Source organism: Bombina bombina, chromosome 2 (genome assembly GCF_027579735.1).
Source record: "Bombina bombina isolate aBomBom1 chromosome 2, aBomBom1.pri, whole genome shotgun sequence".
NCBI classification, from domain to species: domain Eukaryota; kingdom Metazoa; phylum Chordata; class Amphibia; order Anura; family Bombinatoridae; genus Bombina; species Bombina bombina.
In genome coordinates, this window is record NC_069500.1 from 291,254,850 (window position 1) to 291,279,385 (window position 24,536).

Sequence of the window (24,536 nt, forward strand, 5' to 3'; positions counted from 1 at the left end):
ATGGAGATTGAACGCTTGATTCTCAGTCATAGAGGTTTCTCTGACTCAGTAATTAATACTATGTTACAGGCTCGTAAATCTGTATCTAGGAAGATATATTATCGAGTCTGGAAGATTTACATTTCTTTTTTTTTCTCATCATTTTTCTTGGCATTCTTTTAGAATTCCTAGAATTTTACAGTTTCTTCAGGATGGTTTCGATAAAGGTTTGTCTGCAAGTTCCTTGAAAGGACAAATCTCTGCTCTTTCTGTTCTTTTCCACAGAAAGATTGCTAGTCTTCCTGATATTCATTGTTTTGTACAGGCTTTGGTTCGTATAAAACCTGTTATTAAGTCAATTTCTCCTCCTTGGAGTTTGAATTTGGTTCTGGGGGCTCTTCAAGCTCCTCCGTTTGAACCTATGCATTCGCTGGACATTAAATTACTTTCTTGGAAAGTTTTGTTTCTTTTGGCCATCTCTTCTGCTAGAAGAGTTTCTGAATTATCTGCTCTTTCTTGTGAGTCTCCTTTTCTGATTTTTCATCAGGATAAGGCGGTGTTGTGAACTTCTTTTAAATTTTTACCTAAGGTTGTGAATTCTAACAACATTAGTAGAGAAATTGTGGTTCCTTCATTGTGTCCTAATCCTAAGAATTCTAAGGAAAGATTGTTGCATTCTTTGGATGTAGTTAGAGCTTTGAAATATTATGTTGAAGCTACTAAAAATTTCCGAAAGACTTCTAGTCTATTTGTTATCTTTTCCGGTTCTAGGAAAGGTCAGAAGGCCTCTGCCATTTCTTTGGCGTCTTGGTTAAAGTCTTTGATTCATCATGCTTATGTCGAGTCGGGTAAAACTCTGCCTCAAAGGATTACAGCTCATTCTACTAGGTCAGTTTCTACTTTCTGGGCGTTTAGGAATGAAGCTTCGGTTGATCAGATTTGCAAAGCAGCAACTTGGTCTTCTTTGCATACTTTTACTATATTCTACCATTTTTATGTGTTTTCTTCTTCTGAAGCAGTTTTTGGTAGAAAAGTACTCCAGGCAGCTGTTTCAGTTTGATTCTTCTGCTTATAATTTCAGTTTTTTTCATTATAAGATTTAAACTTTGTTTTGGGTGTGGATTATTTTCAGCGGAATTGGCTGTCTTTATTTTATCCCTCCCTCTCTAGTGACTCTTGCGTGGAAGATCCACATCTTGGGTAGTCATTATCCCATACGTCACTAGCTCATGGACTCTTGCTAATTACATGAAAGAAAACATAATTTATGTAAGACCTTACCTGATAAATTCATTTCTTTCATATTAGCAAGAGTCCATGAGGCCCACCCTTTTTGTGGTGGTTATGATTTTTTTGTATAAAGCACAATTATTCCAATTCCTTATTTTTTTATGCTTTCGCACTTTTTTCTTATCACCCCACTTCTTGGCTATGCGTTAAACTGATTTGTGGGTGTGGTGAGGGGTGTATTTATAGGCATTTTGAGGTTTGGGAAACTTTGCCCCTCCTGGTCGGAATGTATATCCCATACGTCACTAGCTCATGGACTCTTACTAATATGAAAGAAATGAATTTATCAGGTAAGTTCTTACATAAATTATGTTTTTTGTCAAACAAATTATTATCTTTACCAAAACCTTCACAAATTAAATTCAAAAGCATCCAATTTACAAGTCTTCATGATTTTATAGTTATGCTTTTATTTGTTTAGAAAGATTTTTTAAAGGGACATTCCGGTCAAAATTGAAATGCACATAGATGAATTACATCTCTGTATAGAAACATATTTGCAGTATACATGTATTGGCAAAAATGCTTCTAGTAAAAGTTATCACTCTTTTAGTGTTAACATTTTTCTTTGCACTTGCATGTGAAGCACAGCTAGATATTCTCAGTGCATCAGCATTTTAAATACTGCAGCTGCTCAGATCACCAGTGGGGCTTGTATCATGCCAGCAATTAACAAATTGAGTCATTACCAGATGGTACAAGCACATTAGGCTCTCTGAGCAAGTACTGTGTTCAAAAGGCTGGTGCACGGTGCATACTTAATAAACTTTTAAACCAGCTATAACTTTTATTAGAAGCATTTTTGCTAATGCACATATATTACAAAACTGCTTCTATTCAAAACTGAAATGTATCCATGTAAATTCCAATTTTAGCTGGAATGTCCCTTTAAAAAGAGACTTTTTATGGCAAAGTAAGATTGATCAATAAAGCAAACTTTCATAAGCTAGTAATCATCTTCATTCATGTTACTATCAATGCTTCTAAGGATTTTTCAGTGTTTTAAAGGGACAGTAAAGTCAAATTAAATATTCATGATTCAGATAGAGCATACAATTTTAAACAACTTTCCAATTTACTTCTGTTATCAAAACTGCTTTGTTCTCTTGGTATATTTTATTGAAAGTAAAACTAAGTAGGCTCATAACAGCTCAGTGTGTGCACGTCTTTAGTACTCTATGGCAGCAGTGTTTTCCAACATTATTTCTCCTGAGTTCTTATGAGCCAACCTAGTTTTACTCTTCAGTAAAAGATACCTTGAGAACTAAGCAAATTTTAATCAGAAGTAAATTGGAAAGTTGTTTAAAATTGTATGCTCTGTCTGAATCATGAAAGTTTAGTTTTGACTTTACTCTCCCTTTAAGTGACTAACAAAGTGTAATTCTTTGCTAGCTCATAACTAAATAATTCCTAGGGTAATATTGCAACCCCTCCCCAATGCCTACCATTCCTATCCAAATGTTTTTTTAACATCTCTGCAACATGGTTTCAATCTTCATTTAAATTTTTAAATTATTTTTGTAAAAATAGATATATATATATACAGTATATATATATTCAGTAAAACTAAAGATTTTATGTAGCACTCCTTTCTAATCTTAAATGCCACCAACTTCCCCTGAAAAGATGTATGGGGGGAGGGGATACGTTTAATTTGTGGCATTCTAAAAACAATATTCAAACTTGTGCACCATAACGTAAGTGCACATAAACAATTTATGAAATACTGTAATGAAAAACTGTAAACAATCAACATAAAACATTTAAAAGGGGAATATTGTTAGATTATTATGGACAACATCCAATGGATACATAACCACTAAAACTTTTAACATAGGTACACTTTGGAAAAGATGGTCACTGCCAAAACCCTACATTGCAGACAATCTACAACATTTTTATTGATTGGAAGGGTAAAGACAAGCAACATTTTTCGTGCCTTGACTCTGTTTCCTCTACATTGTCCTTTTAAGAGTTTGAGGCTACTCATGAAGTTGATCTAGTGTTTTATCGTGTGACATCCCCCCCCCCCTTGCTATATTGCAAGCTATCTGAAATATAGCACTCACAACCTTATCTGAAATATAGCGCTCACAACCTTATATATTTGTGTTTTTTTCTTCTTCTTTTTTCTTCGTTTTGAATATTGTATTGGATTTTTTAATTACGTAATAATTGTAACACGAAACTTGTTTAGGATTAGTGCAAAAGATAAGCACCAATTAATCACTATGATTTTCTATATTAATTTGTATTATCTTATTTTTGTACTATCCCAGCAATAGACTTAAAGAATGGATCTGGAGAAGTGTATCGTGGCAAAGTACGCGGCCGTGCCGATACCTTTTTTACTCTTTCAGATCAAGATTTCATGGACCTGGTTCTGGGAAAACTCAATCCACAAAAGGTAACCTTTTTGAGCTTTGAAAAAGTTGTGTATGCAAGTTTCATAAGATACTTAGAAAACATGTTTAGAGAGATGCTGGAGAGGTTGTGGCGAGGAAGGCTCCCTTTTACATATCTGGTGGGACTGTTGGGCGCTATGCGGATGATACTTACATGCTCTTCCAATGTGACGTTATAACAATCCTCATGCATGGAAATATCCATATTCCTTTCTAGATATGGTTTTACTAGACCCAATGGTTAAATTCTAAAACATAGATACACCTTTAATGTTAAACCATAAGAGGGGGTAACCCGGTGAGTCATACTGAGCTCACTGACTGTTGATATTTCCTTTCTTCCAAGTCAAGGGGTGCTGTGGCTTCTCTAGCCACTTTGATGTTTATTTATTTTAATCTATCCTGACCTCAACCTAGAGTATTGCATTAGTAATGAAAAGACTAGACTCATCAAGACATTAATATGTGGTTCCTTTACCTATCCATTAACTCTAATCTTAATTAAGCTTCTTTTCTTTACCTTTCTCTATATTCTTTCTGTCTAGTACTATGCACTCTATCTGTGTATTTTCCTACAAGCCCCGACTTTGTGCTCAGTAACTTTCCAATAGTTAGCCATTTATTGCTGTGGTACAGTGGTTTCCTAAGTGAGGGTTATCATCAAATTTGCCGGGTCTACACAAAATAATTAGACTTCCTTTTTCATTGATACTCTGAGTAGTATTTTTCAGATGTCCAGACTGCAATATTTCTGTATTACGCTTTATTTTTTTCTCACTTTTTCTTATTTACTTATTTTAAAAATCTAATTAAGATAATATAATTAAAAAAAATACTTGGTAAACAACTTTTAATTTTGACAAGAAAGTGAGATTCCTATTCGTGATAATCTATTGTTAATTACCTACATTTGCATTTATTTTTTTCCCCTCCACCAGGTTTGATTAGAATGTAGAATACACACATTTAAACATTTCTTCAAACTATCCAACAGTTTGAAACATATCTTGGCTCACCCTATTAACTTTTAACATTTGTGACTGGGTTCTTCGTTGTGGATAAAACTAAAACTACACCAGACATGATTGTTAGTTAATCTTAGCCTTCATTCTCTGATTTTCTCCAGGCCTCCATCATGCATTTTTGCTAATACTTGTATTGTACATATTGACCCAGCCAACATCCTACTGGGAATTCTGTGCGTTTATGTACGTGTTATATTTAATATACTGATTAGCATTATACTTAAACGTTTATGATTTTAAATATGTGTGTTTGGCATTGATTTTTGTTGCTGAACATGCACATGCACGTGCAAAGAAAAATTTAATTCTAAAACAGTGATAACCTTTACTAGAAGCATTTTTGCCAATACATTTATGTGAAAAATATGTTTCTCTTGTTAAGTGTATCCAGTCCACGGATCATCCATTACTTATGGGATATTAACTCCTCCCCAACAGGAAGTGCAAGAGGATTCACCCAGCAGAGCTGCTATATAGCTCCTCCCCTAACTGCCATTACCAGTCATTCTCTTGCACCCAACGAATAGATAGGATGTGTGAGAGGACTGTGGTGATTATACTTAGTTTCATACCTTCAATCAAAAGTTTGTTATTTTATAATAGCACCGGAGTGTGTTATTCCTTCTCTGGTAGAATTTGAAGAAGAATCTACCTGAGTTTTTCTATGATTTTAGCCGGAGTAGTTAAGATCCTATTGCTGTTTCTCGGCCATCTGAGGAGAGGTAAACTTCAGATCAGGGGACAGCGGGCAGATTAATCTGCAATGAGGTATGTAGCAGCTTATTATTTTCTGACAATGGAATTGATGAGAAAATTCTGCCATACCGATATAATGTAAACTCAGCCTTAAATGCAGTAGCAGCAACTGGTATCAGGCTGTCATGTATGTATATTTTACACTTCAGTATTCTGGGGAATGGCACTTCACTGGAATTATACTGTATGCATAAAACTTTAGCCTAATTTGCAGGGACTAGCAACAGGCTTTTTAATAACACTCAATTTATTAATGTTAAACGTTTTTTGCTGGCATGTAAAATCGTTTAATTTTCTGAGGTACTGGGTGAAAAAATGTTTTGGGCACTATTTTTTTCCACTTGGCAGTCGTTTTATTTAATTTATGACAGTTTACTGATCTCTCTCACTGTTATGTGTGAGGGGGAGGGGCCTTTTTTGGTGCTTTTGCTACGCATCAAAAAATTCAGTCAGAAGTTTATTGTCTTCCCTGCATGATCCGGTTCATCTCTACAGAACTCAGGGGTCTTCAAAACTTGTTTTGAGGGAGGTAATCACTCACAGCAGAGCTGTGAGATTGTAGTTGACTGTGATAAAAAAACGTTTATTTCTGTATTTTTTTTCTGCTATCAGGGTTAGTTATCCTTTGCTAATGGGAGCAATCCTTTGCTAAAATTGTGTTTTTTACAAAGATTTGATGCTATAACTTTTCAGTTTATTAATTTTCAACTGTCATAACTTTTTCTGTGCTTCTTATAGGCACAGTACGTTTTCATATTATAGTAAATTACTTGAAAAGTATTTCCAAGTTGCTAGTTTATTTGCTAGTGTGTTAAACATGTCTGATTCAGAGGAAGATATCTGTGCTATATGTGCTAAAGCCAAAGTGGAGCCCAATAGAAATTTATGTACTAACTGTATTGATGCTACTTTAAATAAAAGTCAATCTGTACAAATTGAACATATTTCACCAAACAACAAGGGGAGAGTTATGCCGACTAACTCGCCTCACGTGTCAGTACCTGCATCTCCCGCTCGGGAGGTGCGTGATATTGTAGCGCCGAGTACATCTGGGCGGCCATTACAAATCACATTACAGGATATGGCTACTGTTATGACTGAAGTTTTGGCTAAATTACCAGAACTAAGAGGTAAGCGTGATCACTCTGGGGTGAGAACAGAGTGCGCTGATAATATTAGGGCCATGTCAGACACTGCGTCACAATTTGCAGAACATGAGGACGGAGAGCTTCATTCTGCGGGTGACGGTTCTGATCCAAACAAACTGGATTCAGATATTTCAAATTTTAAATTTAAGCTGGAAAACCTCCGTGTATTACTAGGGGAGGTGTTAGCGGCTCTGAATGATTGTAACACAGTTGCAATACCAGAGAAAATGTGTAGGTTGGATAAATATTTTGCGGTACCGGCGAGTACTGACGTTTTTCCTATACCTAAGAGACTTACTGAAATTGTTACTAAGGAGTGGGATAGACCCGGTGTGCCGTTCTCACCCCCTCCGATATTTAGAAAGATGTTTCCAATAGACGCCACCACACGGGACTTATGGCAAACGGTCCCTAAGGTGGAGGGAGCAGTTTCTACTTTAGCTAAGCGTACCACTATCCCGGTGGAGGATAGCTTTGCCTTTTCAGATCCAATGGATAAAAAGTTAGAGGGTTACCTTAAGAAAATGTTTGTTCAACAAGGTTTTATATTGCAACCTCTTGCATGCATTGCGCCTGTCACGGCTGCAGCAGCATTTTGGTTTGAGTCTCTGGAAGAGACACTTGAATCAGCTCCATTAGATGAGATTACACACAAGCTTAAAGCCCTTAAGTTAGCTAACTCATTTATTTCAGATGCCGTAGTACATTTAACTAAACTTACGGCTAAGAATTCCGGATTCGCCATTCAGGCACGCAGAGCACTGTGGCTAAAATCCTGGTCAGCTGACGTTACTTCTAAATCTAAATTGCTTAATATACCTTTCAAAGGGCAGACCTTATTCGGGCCCGGGTTGAAAGAAATTATCGCTGACATTACAGGAGGTAAAGGCCATGCCCTGCCTCAAGACAGAGCCAAACCTAAGGCTAGACAGTCTAATTTTCGTTCCTTTCGTAATTTCAAAGCAGGAGCAGCATCAACTTCCTCTGCACCAAAACAGGAAGGAGCTGTTGCTCGCTACAGACAAGGCTGGAGACCTAACCAGTCCTGGAACAAGGGCAAGCAGGCCAGGAAACCTGCTGCTGCCCCTAAGACAGCATGAATCCAGGGCCCCCGATCCGGGAACGGATCTAGTGGGGGGCAGACTTTCTCTCTTCGCCCAGGCTTGGGCAAGAGATGTCCAGGATCCCTGGGCGTTAGAGATCATATCTCAGGGATACCTTCTAGACTTCAAATTCTCTCCCCCAAGAGGGAGATTTCATCTGTCAAGGTTGTCAACAAACCAAATAAAGAAAGAGGCGTTTCTACGCTGCGTACAAGATCTTTTATTAATGGGAGTGATCCATCCGGTTCCGCGGTCGGAACAAGGACAAGGGTTTTACTCAAATCTGTTTGTGGTTCCCAAAAAAGAGGGAACTTTCAGGCCAATCTTGGATTTAAAGATCCTAAACAAATTCCTAAGAGTTCCATCGTTCAAAATGGAAACTATTCGGACAATTTTACCCATGATCCAAAAGGGTCAGTACATGACCACAGTGGATTTAAAGGATGCTTACCTTCACATACCGATTCACAAAGATCATTACCGGTATCTAAGGTTTGCCTTTCTAGACAGGCATTACCAGTTTGTAGCTCTTCCATTCGGATTGGCTACGGCTCCGAGAATCTTCACAAAGGTTCTGGGTGCTCTTCTGGCGGTACTAAGACCGCGAGGAATTGCGGTAGCTCCGTACCTAGACGACATTCTGATACAAGCTTCAAGCTTTCAAACTGCCAAGTCTCATACAGAGTTAGTACTGGCATTTCTAAGGTCGCATGGATGGAAGGTGAACGAAAAGAAGAGTTCTCTCTTTCCACTCACAAGAGTTCCCTTCTTGGGGACTCTTATAGATTCTGTAGAAATGAAGATTTACCTGACAGAAGACAGGTTAACAAAGCTTCAAAATGCATGCCGTGTCCTTCAGTCCATTCAACACCCGTCAGTAGCTCAATGCATGGAGGTGATCGGCTTAATGGTAGCAGCAATGGACATAGTACCCTTTGCACGTCTACATCTCAGACCGCTGCAATTGTGCATGCTAAGTCAGTGGAATGGGGATTACTCAGACTTGTCCCCTACTCTGAATCTGGATCAAGAGACCAGAAATTCTCTTCTATGGTGGCTTTCTCGGCCACATCTGTCCAGGGGGATGCCATTCAGCAGGCCGGACTGGACAATTGTAACAACAGACGCCAGCCTACTAGGTTGGGGCGCTGTCTGGAATTCTCTGAAGGCTCAGGGACAATGGAATCAGGAGGAGAGTCTCCTACCAATAAACATTCTGGAATTGAGAGCAGTTCTCAATGCCCTTCTGGCTTGGCCCCAGTTAACAACTCGGGGGTTCATCAGGTTTCAGTCGGACAACATCACGACTGTAGCTTACATCAACCATCAGGGAGGGACAAGAAGCTCCCTAGCAATGATGGAAGTATCAAAGATAATTCGCTGGGCAGAGTCTCACTCTTGCCACCTGTCAGCAATCCACATCCCGGGAGTGGAGAACTGGGAGGCGGATTTCTTAAGTCGTCAGACTTTTCATCCGGGGGAGTGGGAACTTCATCCGGAGGTCTTTGCCCAAATACTTCGACGTTGGGGCAAACCAGAGATAGATCTCATGGCGTCTCGACAGAACGCCAAGCTTCCTCGTTACGGGTCCAGATCCAGGGATCCGGGAGCGGTTCTGATAGATGCTTTGACAGCACCTTGGACCTTCGGGATGGCTTATGTGTTTCCACCCTTCCCGATGCTTCCTCGATTGATTGCCAGAATCAAACAGGAGAGAGCATCAGTGATTCTAATAGCGCCTGCATGGCCACGCAGGACTTGGTATGCAGATCTAGTGGACATGTCATCCTGTCCACCTTGGTCGCTACCTCTGAAACAGGACCTTCTGTTCCAGGGTCCCTTCAAACATCAAAATCTAATTTCTCTGAAGCTGACTGCTTGGAAATTGAACGCTTGATTTTATCAAAACGTGGTTTTTCTGAGTCAGTTATTGATACCTTAATACAGGCTAGGAAGCCTGTTACCAGAAAGATTTACCATAAGATATGGCGCAAATACTTATATTGGTGCGAATCCAAGAGTTACTCATGGAGTAAGGTTAGGATTCCGAGGATATTGTCTTTTCTACAAGAAGGTTTAGAAAAGGGTTTATCCGCTAGTTCCTTAAAGGGACAGATTTCAGCTCTGTCCATTCTTTTACACAAACGTCTGTCAGAAGTTCCGGACGTTCAAGCTTTTTGTCAGGCTTTAGCTAGGATCAAGCCTGTGTTTAAAACTGTTGCTCCACCATGGAGTTTGAACTTAGTTCTTAATGGTTTACAGGGGGTTCCGTTTGAACCCCTTCATTCCATTGATATCAAGTTGTTATCTTGGAAAGTTCTGTTTTTAATGGCGATTTCCTCGGCTCGAAGAGTCTCTGAGTTATCTGCCTTACATTGTGATTCTCCTTATCTGATTTTTCATTCAGACAAGGTAGTTCTGCGTACTAAACCTGGGTTCCTACCTAAGGTGGTCACTAACAGGAATATCAATCAAGAGATTGTGGTTCCATCTTTGTGTCCTAATCCTTCTTCGAAAAAGAAACGTCTGCTACACAATCTAGATGTAGTCCGTGCCCTGAAATTTTATCTACAGGCAACTAAGGATTTTCGACAAACGTCTTCCCTGTTTGTCATTTATTCTGGTCAGAGGAGAGGTCAAAAAGCTTCGGCTACCTCTCTCTCCTTTTGGCTTCGTAGCATAATACGGTTAGCCTATGAGACTGCTGGACAGCAGCCTCCTGAAAGAATTACAGCACATTCTACTAGAGCTGTGGCTTCCACTTGGGCCTTTAAGAATGAGGCTTCTGTTGAACAGATTTGCAAGGCTGCAACTTGGTCTTCTCTTCATACTTTTTCCAAATTTTACAAATTTGACACTTTTGCTTCTTCGGAGGCTGTTTTTGGGAGAAAGGTTCTTCAGGCAGTGGTTCCTTCCGTATAAAGAGCCTGCCTGTCCCTCCCGTCATCCGTGTACTTTAGCTTTGGTATTGGTATCCCATAAGTAATGGATGATCCGTGGACTGGATACACTTAACAAGAGAAAACATAATTTATGCTTACCTGATAAATTTATTTCTCTTGTGGTGTATCCAGTCCACGGCCCGCCCTGTCACTTTAAGGCAGGTAATTTTTCCATTAAACTACAGTCACCACTGTACCCTATGGTTTTCCTTTCTCTGCATGTTTTCGGTCGAATGACTGGTAATGGCAGTTAGGGGAGGAGCTATATAGCAGCTCTGCTGGGTGAATCCTCTTGCACTTCCTGTTGGGGAGGAGTTAATATCCCATAAGTAATGGATGATCCGTGGACTGGATACACCACAAGAGAAATAAATTTATCAGGTAAGCATAAATTATGTTTTCTTTTCAAAGATGTAATTCATCTATGTTCATTTTGATCGGAATATCACTTTAACCCCCTAACCCAATGCGACATATATATACGTTGTGCGGTACTTTGCCTATTGTACTGCACAATGTATATATAAGTCTGGGCTGCAAGAAGCTCCAGCAGTCATGGCTGTTAAGTTACAGCCAAGAGCTGGTGTTCCTGAGCTCATGGCATCGGCCTGCATATGGAACTGGAGCGCGATCTGTGCTCCTGTTTCATATGAAGGAAGATGCCAGATCTTTACAGACGTAACAATCATCTGCTGGTGTGGGAGGGAATCTGAGAGGTGGACAGGTGGATGGAGGGAGGGAGTTGGATGGCCCTACACTACAGAAAAAAAAATGAAGAGATGGGGAGCTAAGCTACAGAAGAAAGTGGGGCGGGAGGGTTCCCTAACTAACGATCTGAAGGGAAGGGTGGTGGGGGGACCACTAATTTACAGACTTTGTAAAAAACAATATTGTTAGTGTTTTATAGGCACTGGCAGACAGATGGCGGACACTAGTTGGAGGGGTGAGGGTTAGAGAGCTGTTTGGGAGGGATCAGGGACGTTGGAGGGTAAGGGGGGATCCCACACTGCAGCAAATAAAAAAAAGTAAAAAAAGATTAATTTAAAAAAGATTCCCTTAAATCTTCATATGGCAGACTGTCTGCCAGTACCTAAGATGGTGGTGACCCTTGGGGGTCGAGGGAGGGAAGAGAGCTGTTTGGGAGGGATCAGGTAGGGGTCAGGGTGTGTGAGAGGTCAGGTGGGAGGGTAATCTCCACACTAAAGCTAAAATTAACCTTACAAGCTACCTGATTGACCCCTTCACTGCTGGAAATATTAGAAATGTGGTGCACAGCTGCAATTAGCGGCATTCTAATTACCAAAAGCAGTGGCAAAACCATGTATATGTTTGCTATTTCTAAACAAAAGATATCCCAGAGGAGCTTTTACAATCATTTGTTCTATGATTGCACAAGAGGTATGTAAATAATTACAGTGAGAAACACAAAGTTTGTGAAAAATCACATTTGGCGGTGAAATGGTGGCATGAAATATACCAAAATGGGCCTAGATCAATACTTTGGGGCCGAATTATCATATTGTTCTCCATAACTGATCCGCTGCCGCTGAGGCTGCGGTCTGCAATCTGCCTGATTCTATAAGATCAGGCGCTAATTGACACCCAAATCTACAGGGGGCGGCATTGCACAAGCAGTTCTGGTGAACTGCTTGTGCAATGTTAAATGCAGACAGCGGGGCCTAGTTATCAAGCCGTCAACCTCAAATACGCTGGAATTCCGCAGCGTATTTGTGGCGAGGCTGATTCGCCTTAGTTATCAAAGGCTTGAGACCGGCAAAAGTAGAATTTTGTGACGTAAACTTCGATCCGCCGGACTCAGTCCGACACAGATCGATTCTTACGTCACTCCAGATGTTCCGCACACAAGTGCGGCACAATCTCACTACTTTTGCTAGTTATCAAAAAACTAGCAGGTACGCTTGGCACTTTTACGGCCCAGCGTACCTGGTTTTCAAACCGCCACCCCTGGAGGCGGCGGATCCCATAGGAATCAATGGGAGTCTGACCATAGCGAAAGTACAAGTTCGCTGCTGACAGACATCCCATTGATTCCTATGGGAGCTGTCTACACCTAACACCCTAACATGTACCCCGAGTCTAAACACCGCTAATCTGACCCCCCCTACACCGCCGCAACTAAATAAAGTTATTACCCCCTAAACCGCCGCTCCCGGAGCCCACCGCAAGCTACTCTATACATATTAACCCCTAAACCGCCGCTCTCGGAGCCCACCGCAACTATAATAAATGTATTAACCCCTAAACCGCCGCTCCCTGAACCCGCCGCAACCTATATTAAATGTATTAACCCCTATCCTGCCCCCCCTACACCGTCGCCACCTATAATAAATTTATTAACCCCTAATCTGCCCCCCCTACACCGTCGCCACCTATAATAAATTTATTAACCCCTATCCTGCCCCCCACTACGCCGCCGCCACTGTAATAAAATTATTAACCCCTAAACCTAAGTCTAACCCTAACCCTAACGCCCCCCTAACTTAAATATTAATTAAATAAATCTAAATAAATTAACTCTTATTAACTAAATGAATCCTATTTAAAACTAAATACCTTTAAAATAAACCCTAATATAGCTACAATATAAATAATAATTATATTCTAGCTATCTTAGGATTTATATTTATTTTACAGGTAACTTTCAATTTATTTTAACCATGTACAATAACTATTAAATAGTTATTAACTATTTAATAGCTTACCTAGCTAAAATAAAGAGAAATGTACCTGTGAAATAAATCCTAACCTAAGTTACAATTACACCTAACACTACACTATACTTTAATAAATTATTCCTATTTAAAAATAAATACTTACCTGTAAAATAAACCCTAAGATAGCTACAATATAATTAATAATTATATTATAGCTATCTTAGGATTTATATTTATTTTACAGGTAACTTTGTATTTATTTTAGCTAGTTAGAATAGTTATTAAATAGTTGTTAACTATTTAATAACTACCTAGCTAAAATAAATACAAAATTACCTGTAAAATAAATCCTAACCTAAGTTACAATTAAACCTAATACTACACTATCATTAAATTAACTAAATAAACTACCTACAAATAACTACAATTAAATACAATTACATAAACTAACTAATGTACAAAAAATAAAAAAAGCTAAGTTACAAAAAATAAAAAATTAAGTTACAAACATGTTAAAAATATTACAACAATTTTAAGCTACTTACACCTAATCTAAGCCCCCTAATAAAATAACAAACCCCCCCCAAAATAAAAAAAATCCCTACCCTATTCTAAATTAAATAAATTTCAAAGCTCTTTTACCTTACCAGCCCTTAAAAGGGCCATTTGTGGGGGCATGCCCCAAAAAGTTCAGCTCTTTTGCCTGTAAAAGAAAAATACAACCCCCCCCCCAACATTAAAACCCACCACCCACATACCCCTAATCTAACCCAAACCCCCCTTACAAAAACCTAACACTAATCCCCTGAAGATCATCCTACCTTGAGTCGTCTTCACTCAGCCGAGCCACCGATGGAACTGAAGAGGACATCCGGAGCGGAAGAAGTTAATCCTCCAAGCGGCGCTGAAGAAATCTTCCATCCGATGAAGTCATCTTCCAAGCCGGGTCTTGAATCTTCCTTCCGCCGACGCGGAACCACCTTCTTCACCGACGGACTACGACGAATGACGGCTCCTTTAAGGGACGTCATCCAAGATGGCGTCCCCTCAATTCCGATTGGCTGATAGGATTCTATCAGCCAATCGGAATTAAGGTAGGAAAAATCTGATTGGCTGATGGAATCAGCCAATCAGATTGAGCTCGCATTCTATTGGCTGTTCCGATCAGCCAATAGAATGCGAGCTCAATCTGATTGGCTGATTGGATCAGCCAATCGGATTGAACTTGAATCTGATTGGCTGATTCCATCAGCCAATCAGATTTTCCTACCTTAATTCCGATTGGCTGATAGAATCCTATCAGCCAATCGGAATTGAGGGGACGCCATCTTGGATGACGTCCCTTAAAGGAGCCGTCATTCGTCGTAGTCCGTCGGTGAAGAAGGTGGTTCCGCGTCGGCGGAAGGAAGATTCAAGACCCGGCTTGGAAGATGACTTCGCCCGGATAGAAGACCTCTTCAGCGCCTCTTTGAAGATGACATCGGCCGGATCGAAGACTTCTTCAGCGCCGCCTGGATGATGACTTCATCGGATGGAAGATTTCTTCAGCGCCGCTTGGAGGATTAACTTCTTCCGCTCCGGATGTCCTCTTCAGTTCCATCGGTGGCTCGGCTGAGTGAAGACAACTAAAGGTAGGATGATCTTCAGGGGATTAGTGTTAGGTTTTTGTAAGGGGGGTTTGGGTTAGATTAGGGGTATGTGGGTGGTGGGTTTTAATGTTGGGGGGGGGTTGTATTTTTCTTTTACAGGCAAAAGAGCTGAACTTTTTGGGGCATGCCCCCACAAATGGCCCTTTTAAGGGCTGGTAAGGTAAAAGAGCTTTGAAATTTATTTAATTTAGAATAGGGTAGGGATTTTTTTTATTTTGGGGGGGTTTGTTATTTTATTAGGGGGCTTAGATTAGGTGTAAGTAGCTTAAAATTGTTGTAATATTTTTAACATGTTTGTAACTTAATTTTTTATTTTTTGTAACTTAGCTTTTTTTATTTTTTGTACTTTAGTTAGTTTATGTAATTGTAATTAATTGTAGTTATTTGTAGGTAGTTTATTTACTTAATTTAATGATAGTGTAGTATTAGGTTTAATTGTAACTTAAGTTAGGATTTATTTTACAGGTAATTTTGTATTTCTTTTAGCTAGGTAGTTATTAAATAGTTAATAACTATTTAATAACTATTCTAACTAGCTAAAATAAATACAAAGTTACCTGTAAAATAAATATAAATCCTAAGATAGCTATAATATAATTATTAATTACATTGTAGCTATCTTAGGGTTTATTTTACAGGTAAGTATTTATTTTTAAATAGGAATAATTTATTAAAGTATAGTGTAGTGTTAGGTGTAATTGTAACTTAGGTTAGGATTTATTTCACAGGTACATTTCTCTTTATTTTAGCTATGTAAGCTATTAAATAGTTAATAACTATTTAATAGTTATTGTACATGGTTAAAATAAATTGAAAGTTACCTGTAAAATAAATATAAATCCTAAGATAGCTAGAATATAATTATTATTTATATTGTAGCTATATTAGGGTTTATTTTAAAGGTAAGTATTTAGTTTTAAATAGGATTCATTTAGTTAATAAGAGTTAATTTATTTAGATTTATTTAATTAATATTTAAGTTAGGGGGGCGTTAGGGTTAGACTTAGGTTTAGGGGTTAATCATTTTATTACAGTGGCGGCGGCGTAGTGGGGGGCAGGATAGGGGTTAATAAATTTATTATAGGTGGCGACGGTGTAGGGGGGGCAGATTAGGGGTTAATAAATTTATTATAGGTGGCGACGGTGTAGGGGCGGCAGGATAGGGGTTAATAGGTTTAATATAGGTTGCGGCGGGTTCATGGAGCGGCGGTTTAGGGGTTAAACTATTTATTTAGTTGCGGAGAGGTGCGGGATCAGCAGGATAGGGGTTAATAATTTTATAATAGAGGGCGACGGTATGGGGGGGCAGGATAGGGGTTACTAGGTATAATGTAGGTGGCAGCGGTGTCCGGGAGCGGCTGTTTAGGGGTTAATACATTTATAAGACTTGCGGCAGGGTCTAGGAGCGGCGGTTTAGGGGTTAATACATTTATAAGAGTTGCGGCAGGGTCTAGGAGCGGCGGTTTAGGGGTTAATACATTTATAAGAGTTGCGGTAGGGTCTAGGAGCGGCGGTTTAGGGGTTAATACATTTATAAGAGTTGCGGCAGGGTCTAGGAGCGGCGGTTTAGGGGTTAGTAACTTTATTTAGTTGCGGGGGGCTCCGGGGGCGCCGGTATAGGGGGTAGAACAGTGTAGTTTAGTGTGAGTGCTTAGTGACAGGCTAGCAATAAAGCTGGGAAAAAGCCGAAGGGCAGCGAGATCGGATGAGTGATAACTGTCACAGTCCGCTGCTCATCGCCCCGCGGCTTTTTGACAGCTTTATTTGATAACTTAGGCATATTTTTTCAGGTCCGCGGCGGCGAAGGTAGGCGAGCTTAGGCGGACGTATTGGGCCGGCGAAGCCAGAAAAGTAGACGGCTTGATAACTACCCCCCAGCGTATGCTGTCGGCATTCAGCGATGTCTGTCTGACATTATACACTACAGCGTATCATGTCGCAAAAAAATTGAGAAATCGGCCCCTTTGGGTTATCTACTTAAAAATATATATATATCGTTTTGACAGATAAATAAAAAAAAACACAAGGCTCTATTTCTGTTTAAATGGAGTTGTAGCAAAAATGCTAAAAAAATTGTGGTATTTTTGGCCTGTTCTTCTCTGAAAGTCCCGGTAGTGAATTGGGTTAAGGTAGCTTTGTTTACTCAAAACCTGAGAATTGGTAACTGAGTTTAGTTGTTGTGCTTTATTTGTGATACATCTACATTTAGTATCTTTTATAGCTAGTACTGTCCTTCAGTACAACTTTCTGAGCCTGGATAAATTAATATTTTTTTTATCACATTATTTTTTTTTTTTGCCTCTCTTTACAGTAAAGGAAAATTTCCTTTAAAGTTAATGCTGCTTCTCTATGTTCATTATGCACTAAAGAAGCTCGGGAAGGTAGAAGTTTCTGCTGTTTTTATTGAAATCCTCTTTGGGATTAGTGTGTTCCATGTTCATTGTGCTTCTAATTAACAGTGTTTTTGAACTTTAAGATCTATGTATTATCTGAAAATATCAAAAAGGATGTTTTTCCATATTTGTGCTCTTCAATGTCCTATGGATAAAACAAAATGGAGAAATGGACCTAAATGCATGCATAAGGTCACAAGCCATATTAGGTTCAGCCACAAGGATATTTTGTGCTTTCTTTCTTATTTGAAGACACTGCAAATGTAACAAAGCTTAATGTTTGTGCCAGGAGGGTGCTCGGTTTGATCGATTGGATGACAGAGTTCTATGCAAAATTAGATTAAGACTAACATACTGTTTGACCAGTGTCTAGATTCCATCTCTTCCAAATGTTAAGTAAGGAAAAGTATATGTCTACCTCAGAATTACAGAAACACAGTAAATGTCACAGTCTCACTTAACAGATATTTCATGCTCCTTAAAAAAACGTTCTATATTTAGAGACACAGTCTGCTCACAAAATTAGAGATATTTTTGTCGAATTCTCAATTCCTGTAGGTCCTGTACTAAACGTAAGATTTAAAAAAAAAAAAATTTTAGTAGCTTTAAGAGCTAGATATAAATTTATGAAGAACGCATAATATATTTCCTTAAAATATTTAAATGTTTAGCTCTGCTTTTTCCTGGGGCCACATGAACTAGGGCAGAGGGCCACCAGTTGGCTATTCCTGATACAGATCTTTCCACAAAGTACAAAGATACTACTAAATTTTTATTGAGGAATCTAAAAATTGTAACATCTGCCCTATTTACCAAGACATATATGTTTGTTGCTGAAATTATTCCTGCCTTGTAGTCTAGACCTTCAGTTGGTCTGTTTTTCACATATTCAAGCCCTACATCTGAGGGCTTAACAATTGAGTGGTCATTTTGATGGAATCTGGATTTTCTTGTGCCTGGTAAAAAATGTATCCACTACCTGACATTTTCAGCCTGCTATTGTGCTTGGTATATTTTCTGTATGAATGCAGTAATATTAAATTTATTTGTATTCTGTTTCTATATGTTGTTTTGTTTAATTTTTTATATATGTCCTTGTCTTTTTGTATGTCAGCCATTACTACATTTAGATGAGATTAGAAAACTTTAGTACAGCATTTTTTAAACTAATTGCTTATATACCACCTAAACTTTACTCTTTCGTCCTCTGTGAGATTTACGTCTGATCCCTGAAGCCTTGATGACTTCTCCTTTTGAAGTATGACAGGAAGCAGCACCCCTCTTAAAACTAAAATAGCTATTACCTGAGCTGCATGGCTGTATTATGTATACAGTATCTCACAAAAGTGAGTACACCCCTCACATTTTTATAAATATTTTATGATATCTTTTCATGTGACAGCACTGAAGAAATGACATTTTGCTACAATGTAAAGTAGTGAGTGTACAGCCTGTATAACAGTGTAAATTTGCTGTCCCTCAAAATAACTCAACACACAGCCATTAATGTCTAAACCGTTGGCAACAAAATTGAGTACACCCCTAAGTGGAAATGTCCAAATTGGGCCCAATTAGCCATTTTCCCTCCCCGGTGTCATGTGACTCTATAGTGTTACAAGGTCTCAGGTGTGAATGGAGAGAAGGTGTCTTAAATTTGGTGTTAACGCTCTCACACTCTCTCATACTGGTCACTGGAAGTTCAACATGGCACCTCTTGGCAAAGAACTCTCTGAGAATCTGAAAAAAGATTTGTTGCTCCACATATAGATGGCCTAGGCTATAAGAAGATTCCAAAGACCCTAAAACTGAGCTGCAGCATTGTGGGCAAGACGATACAGCGGTTTCACAGGACAGGTTCTACTCAGAACAGGCCACTGCCATGGTTGACCAAAGAAGTTGAGTGCACATGCTCAGCGTCATATCCAGAGGTTGCCTTTGGGAAATAGATGTATGAATGCTGCCAGCATTGCTGCAGAGGTTGAAGGGTTGGGGGGGGTCAGCCTGTTAGTGCTCAGACCATACGCCGCACACTGCATCAAATTGGTCTGCATGGCTGTCGTCCCAGTAGGAAGCCTCTTCTAAAGATGATGCACAAGAAAACCTGAAAACAGTTTGCTGAAGAGACGCAGACTAAGGACATGGATTACTGGAACCATGTCCTGTGGTCCGATGAGACCAAGATAAACTTATTTTGTTCAGATGGTGTCAAGCGTGTGTTGCGGTAACCAGGTGATCAGTACAAAGACAAGTGTGTCTTGCCTACAGTCAAGCATGGTGGTGGGAGTGTCATGGTCTGAGCCTGCATGAGTGCTGCCGGCACTGGGGAGCTACAGGGAACCATAAATGCCAACATGTACTGTGACATACTGAAGCAGAGCATTATCCCCTCCCTTCGGAGACTGGGCCGCTGGGCAGTATTCCAACATAAAGACCCCAAACACACCTCCAAGATGACCACTGGCTTGCTAAAGAAGCTGAGGCTAAAGGTGATGGACTGGCCAAGCAATTCTCCAGACCTAAATCTTATTGAGCATCTGTGGGGCATCCTCAAACGGAAGGTGGCAGAGAGCAAGGTCTCTAACATCCACCAGCTCTGTGATGTCATCATGGAGGAGTGGAAGAGGACTCCAGTGGCAACCTTTGATGCTCTGGTGAACTCCATGCCCAAGAGGGTTAAAGCAGTGCTGGAAAATAATGGTGGCCACACAAAATATTGAAACCTTGGGCCTAATTTGGACCTTTCCACTTAGGGGTGCACTTTTGTTGCCAATGGTTTAGGCATTAATGGCTGTGTGTTGAGTTATTTTGAGGGGACAGCAAATTTACACTGTTATACAGGCTGTACACTCACTACTTTTATTTGTAAAGAAAAAACTTGCATTCATTGGAACTTTTCAACAAATCTTTACTGTAATCGTAACGTGTGTGACGTTACTGTATGACAATCACAGTAAAGATTTAGTGAAAAGTTCCAGTGAGTGCAAGTTTTTTCTTTACAAATATTGATGCCCACTAGCACCCTGGCAGTCGACTTGAAAGTGAGAGTGCACATCCCTGCTACTATATTCAGGTAGCCCTCAGTTTTTACGCCGGGATTAGGTTCTAGAAGGAATGGTTGTAAATCGAAACCGTTGTAAATTGAAACCCAGTTTGTAATGTAAGTCAATGGGAAGTGAGGGAGATAGGTTCCAAGCCCCTCTCAAAATTATCATAAGTAACACCCAAAACATTATTTTTAAAGCTTTAAAATGAAGACTTTAAATGCTAAACAGCATTTAATTAAATGCTAAACAGCATTTAATTATATATTCTACTAAACAGCAGAATATATAATTAAACTAATTTAAATGAACAAAAACATTTGCTAAACAGCATGATAAACCTAATAAAATAATCACACAACAAAGACTTCATTTGCATTTTTCTGCAAACAGTTCTTTCTATGCATTTCAATCTGTACTGATTTATAGACGGGAAGATCTTGTTCCTTTGAAATCTGCTCGATAGCTCAGGTCTGGTTAAACTGATTAATTTCAGCTTGCTTGGCTTTGCTGCAACACAAGCGGACAGCTCCACCTACTGGCTATTTTAATCAATGCACTGCTTCTCAATGCTTTTCAATAGCAGTCACATGACTGGAAAAAAAGGTTGTTATTCTAAAACGGTGTAAATTGAACCATCTCAAAAAATAAAGCTTTCTGTTCTACTGAGGCTGAAGTTCATTTAACAAGAGCAGTTTTGGGTAGCTGAAGCAAATATGCATTCTGAAGACTTAAAGGAGCAGTATGAAGTTTTTACATTCACGTGTTAAAAACACTTCAAACATAAATATAGGTCAGTGCCCCCCCCCCCCAGGATTTATTTAATGGGCATACCACCCAGCTGGTTTTACCGACCAATAGCTAAAATTTAAGCCATTATTAAGTTAAGATGAGCTAATAGTAGATGTTTTCAATGTTTGTTGCACAAAATATAATTAACTAAATATATGTTATATTATGCAATTAATATGTGCTTTGGGTAGCTTAAAGGGACACTGAATACACATTTTTTTCATTCATGATTCAGATATAGCATGAAATTTGAATCAACTTTCTAATTTACGCTTATTAATAAAAAAAAAAATGTTCTCTTGCTATCTTTATTTTAAAAGCAGGAATGTAATTCTTAGCAGCCAGCCCATTTTAGGTTCAGCACCATGGATAGTGCTGGCTTATTGGAGGCTTACATTTACCCACCAATAAGCAAGCATAACCCAGGTTCTCAACCAAAAAAGGGCCGACTCCTATGCATCACATGCTATAATACTGCATTACACTGCCCCACCTGGTTACTTTATAATGCTACCTGGCTGGCAAGAATTTCTGTCTGTGCCTCTGCTGTGGCCATATTTGGGGGGAAAAAATCACATTCTTTCTTTGTTGATAAAAAGCCATAGCTTGGCTCGTTTTCATGAGTAGTTCTGATCAAGCTTCCCTTCCTTTTAGAACAATTTTTTTTACAAAAATTGTATATAGCAAGAATTGACTCACTATAAAAAGTTGTCAGGGTTCATTGGTGAGTGCTACTTAGGAAACTGAGTCAAATTTCAGTTTGGATGATTTAATTTATGTTTATACATACCTACTGTGTTAGATTTCTTGGAATGGCAATACACTTAATCCAGATATATGTAATGCATTGATATGCTTATATCATATTATGATTCAATGAGAGTAAAGTAATTACCCTCTGAAAAATGCAATTTTGTTTTAAATATTCTCAAAAAATATGGTATCCTAAAATGTGCTTTGAAGCTTAGTTTGGTTAATTATTGCTTTTCTTGCAGTAATATCTGCCAGTTGAACAAATGACCTTGTCTTTTATGCTATTTTCCATATTAAATATAATTTAGACTAAGTACAATAATCCAATGAACTCTGAAAGCTTATGTGGCTGATTTCCAGGCATTATTCACTCAGTAATCCCCAGAAATTTTGGCAAGGTATTAGTTTTCTTATTGCTTTATGTTTATAGGGTAAATTGTATGTGGCTTTTCAGTATCAGGTACTTGTGAGGCTCAAGGTCTAAGGGAATTTAGACCTTAATATTTAGCATCCCACAGTGCTGCCTTGTACCTGTTTTTGTTTTTCTAATTGGTTTATACCTGTAAGGTCTCACATGTTTGTGGTTAAGTGATGTCTAATTTACACTAGATATTCATTCTGTTGTAACCTTTTTTTTTCCTCATGAAAACTGATGTGCTTATAAAACTCTCTATGGTATAAAATCTCTAATATTATAATCACATTTTTTTTTCTTGTTCCCTGCTGCTATTTTCTGGTTGTTACCATTCTACAAAAGGGAAAATAAAGCTTTTGTTCCCTTTACCATCTATTATTTAAATGTAATAATCGTAATACATTAGCTAAATTCTTTATTGGAATTGAGGTGATGTATGTTTGACAAAAAAATGTTAATTTAATTTACTTGAAAAATTCTGATATCATATCAGTAATCACTGGGAACAGGATTTGCATCATACGAAAGTGTTGAAAAAACTTTTGAGTTATGGATCTAAAATAAGAATGCAATAGAGGATAGGCTTAATTGCACAAAGCTTTAGTTGATGTCATGTTGTGATATGTGTTGTGATTTATATAGTTTTATTTAATCCAAAAACTAATTGCTGCATTTACATTTTTTTCATAGGAATCAGATCAACTTTTTTGCCTATCGACAATAATGTACCAGCCAATAATTAGTAACCTAACCCAGGCCAGTTTTATATAGATATACCGCTTACATGTAGATTTTTGAGAGTTATACTAGTTGTGTTTTTTTCCTGCAGATTGAATACATTTTTATTATGCACATGAAAAATTACTGCATGATGTGCACATACAGTATCTCAATGGAATAATTTACTTTTAAATTAAATGAGCATAAACCAATTATTGAGAATTATAAACATCATAATATAGCTTTGTGGTTACTAGGGGTCCTTCAATGAGACAATAAGGCATTGGTCAAAAAACTACACAAATTACTGTAGCCTTGAAAATCAAGCTGCTTTTATAACAGGCCATATTTTTTTAAGTTACTTTATGTAGTGTCATCGGAGGAAATAATATAAAAGTTGTCATATAGGTTCAACTTTGTGCCCACTACTAAACCTTCTGCATTTGATGAAATTGTTTTGAAGCTGAAAAGTTAAAGTGAATGTAAAGTTTAATGAATAATTGCCTGGTATCTTAAAATATTCTTAAAAACAGGGGCACTTTCATTCATTAAACTTTACAATGAAGCTTCCTTGTTTTATGGAAAGCAGACCGGTGATCCTCCGCCCGCAGCTCCTGCTGTAGTTAGTAGATTGATGACAAATCCTGATTCCGCCAATCGTTACATGCCCCCTTTGGCGTCCAGCTTGTAAGGCATGCAACGATTGGAGGAAGTGGATTTGTCATCGATCTGCTAACTACAGCAGGAGCTGCGGGCATAGGATCGCCAGTCTGCTTTCCATAAATCATGCGCTTCTTCAGCTTTGTATGCTTCAGAGTGATTCAGGCATCTTACTCTGGTATCTCAAGGATTTATCTAGTTTTCTGAACAAGCCAGTATCTGTCTGGTGGCTGAACCATCAGCTTATTATGCATGGGGCTTTTACTGTGTTTCCTTCTCAGTCTAATGCAGAAGGCATACCTACAGCAATGAAAGATTTCATTGCTACAGCCATAGAGAAGGCTTTAACTGTTATACCACCTTCCTATAAACGTAAAAGATCTGTTCATGTTTAACCTAACCTTAGTGAATCATGTACTGACTGACAGCATACTGACATATCTTCTAAGGATGGGAATTCCTCTGCTTCAGAGGATCTTCCATCAGAGACAGAGCTTGATAAATATTCTTTATTATTCAACATTGCACTTATTTGTTATTTTTTAAAAGAAGTTTTATTCACTTTAGGGATTTAAGAAACTAATCCTTTTGATGATAAACCATGTAATGGTTTAAATTATGTGTATAAAACTGTTGTCAATCTCCCCTAGGTTTTTCCTATTCCTGATAACTGATATGATTGCTAACGAATGATCTAAACCAGGTACTTCTTTTAACCCTTCCTCAATGTTTAAAAAATTGTATCCTTTACCTATTGCTAATTTAGAGGTCTGGGAAACAGTGCCTAAAG

At 38.6% G+C, this 24,536-nt stretch overlaps 1 protein-coding gene across 2 annotated transcripts in view; it reads left to right on the top strand.

Moving 5' to 3' along the window:
* HSD17B4 (hydroxysteroid 17-beta dehydrogenase 4) overlaps positions 1-24,536 on the top strand; it is a 790,821-nt gene that overhangs the window by 728,067 nt on the left and 38,218 nt on the right. For both annotated transcript variants that reach the window (XM_053701594.1, XM_053701593.1), the window contains exon 24: positions 3,549-3,676. In XM_053701594.1, coding sequence (XP_053557569.1) covers positions 3,549-3,676 — 128 coding nt within the window. The remainder of the gene's footprint in view (positions 1-3,548; positions 3,677-24,536) is intronic.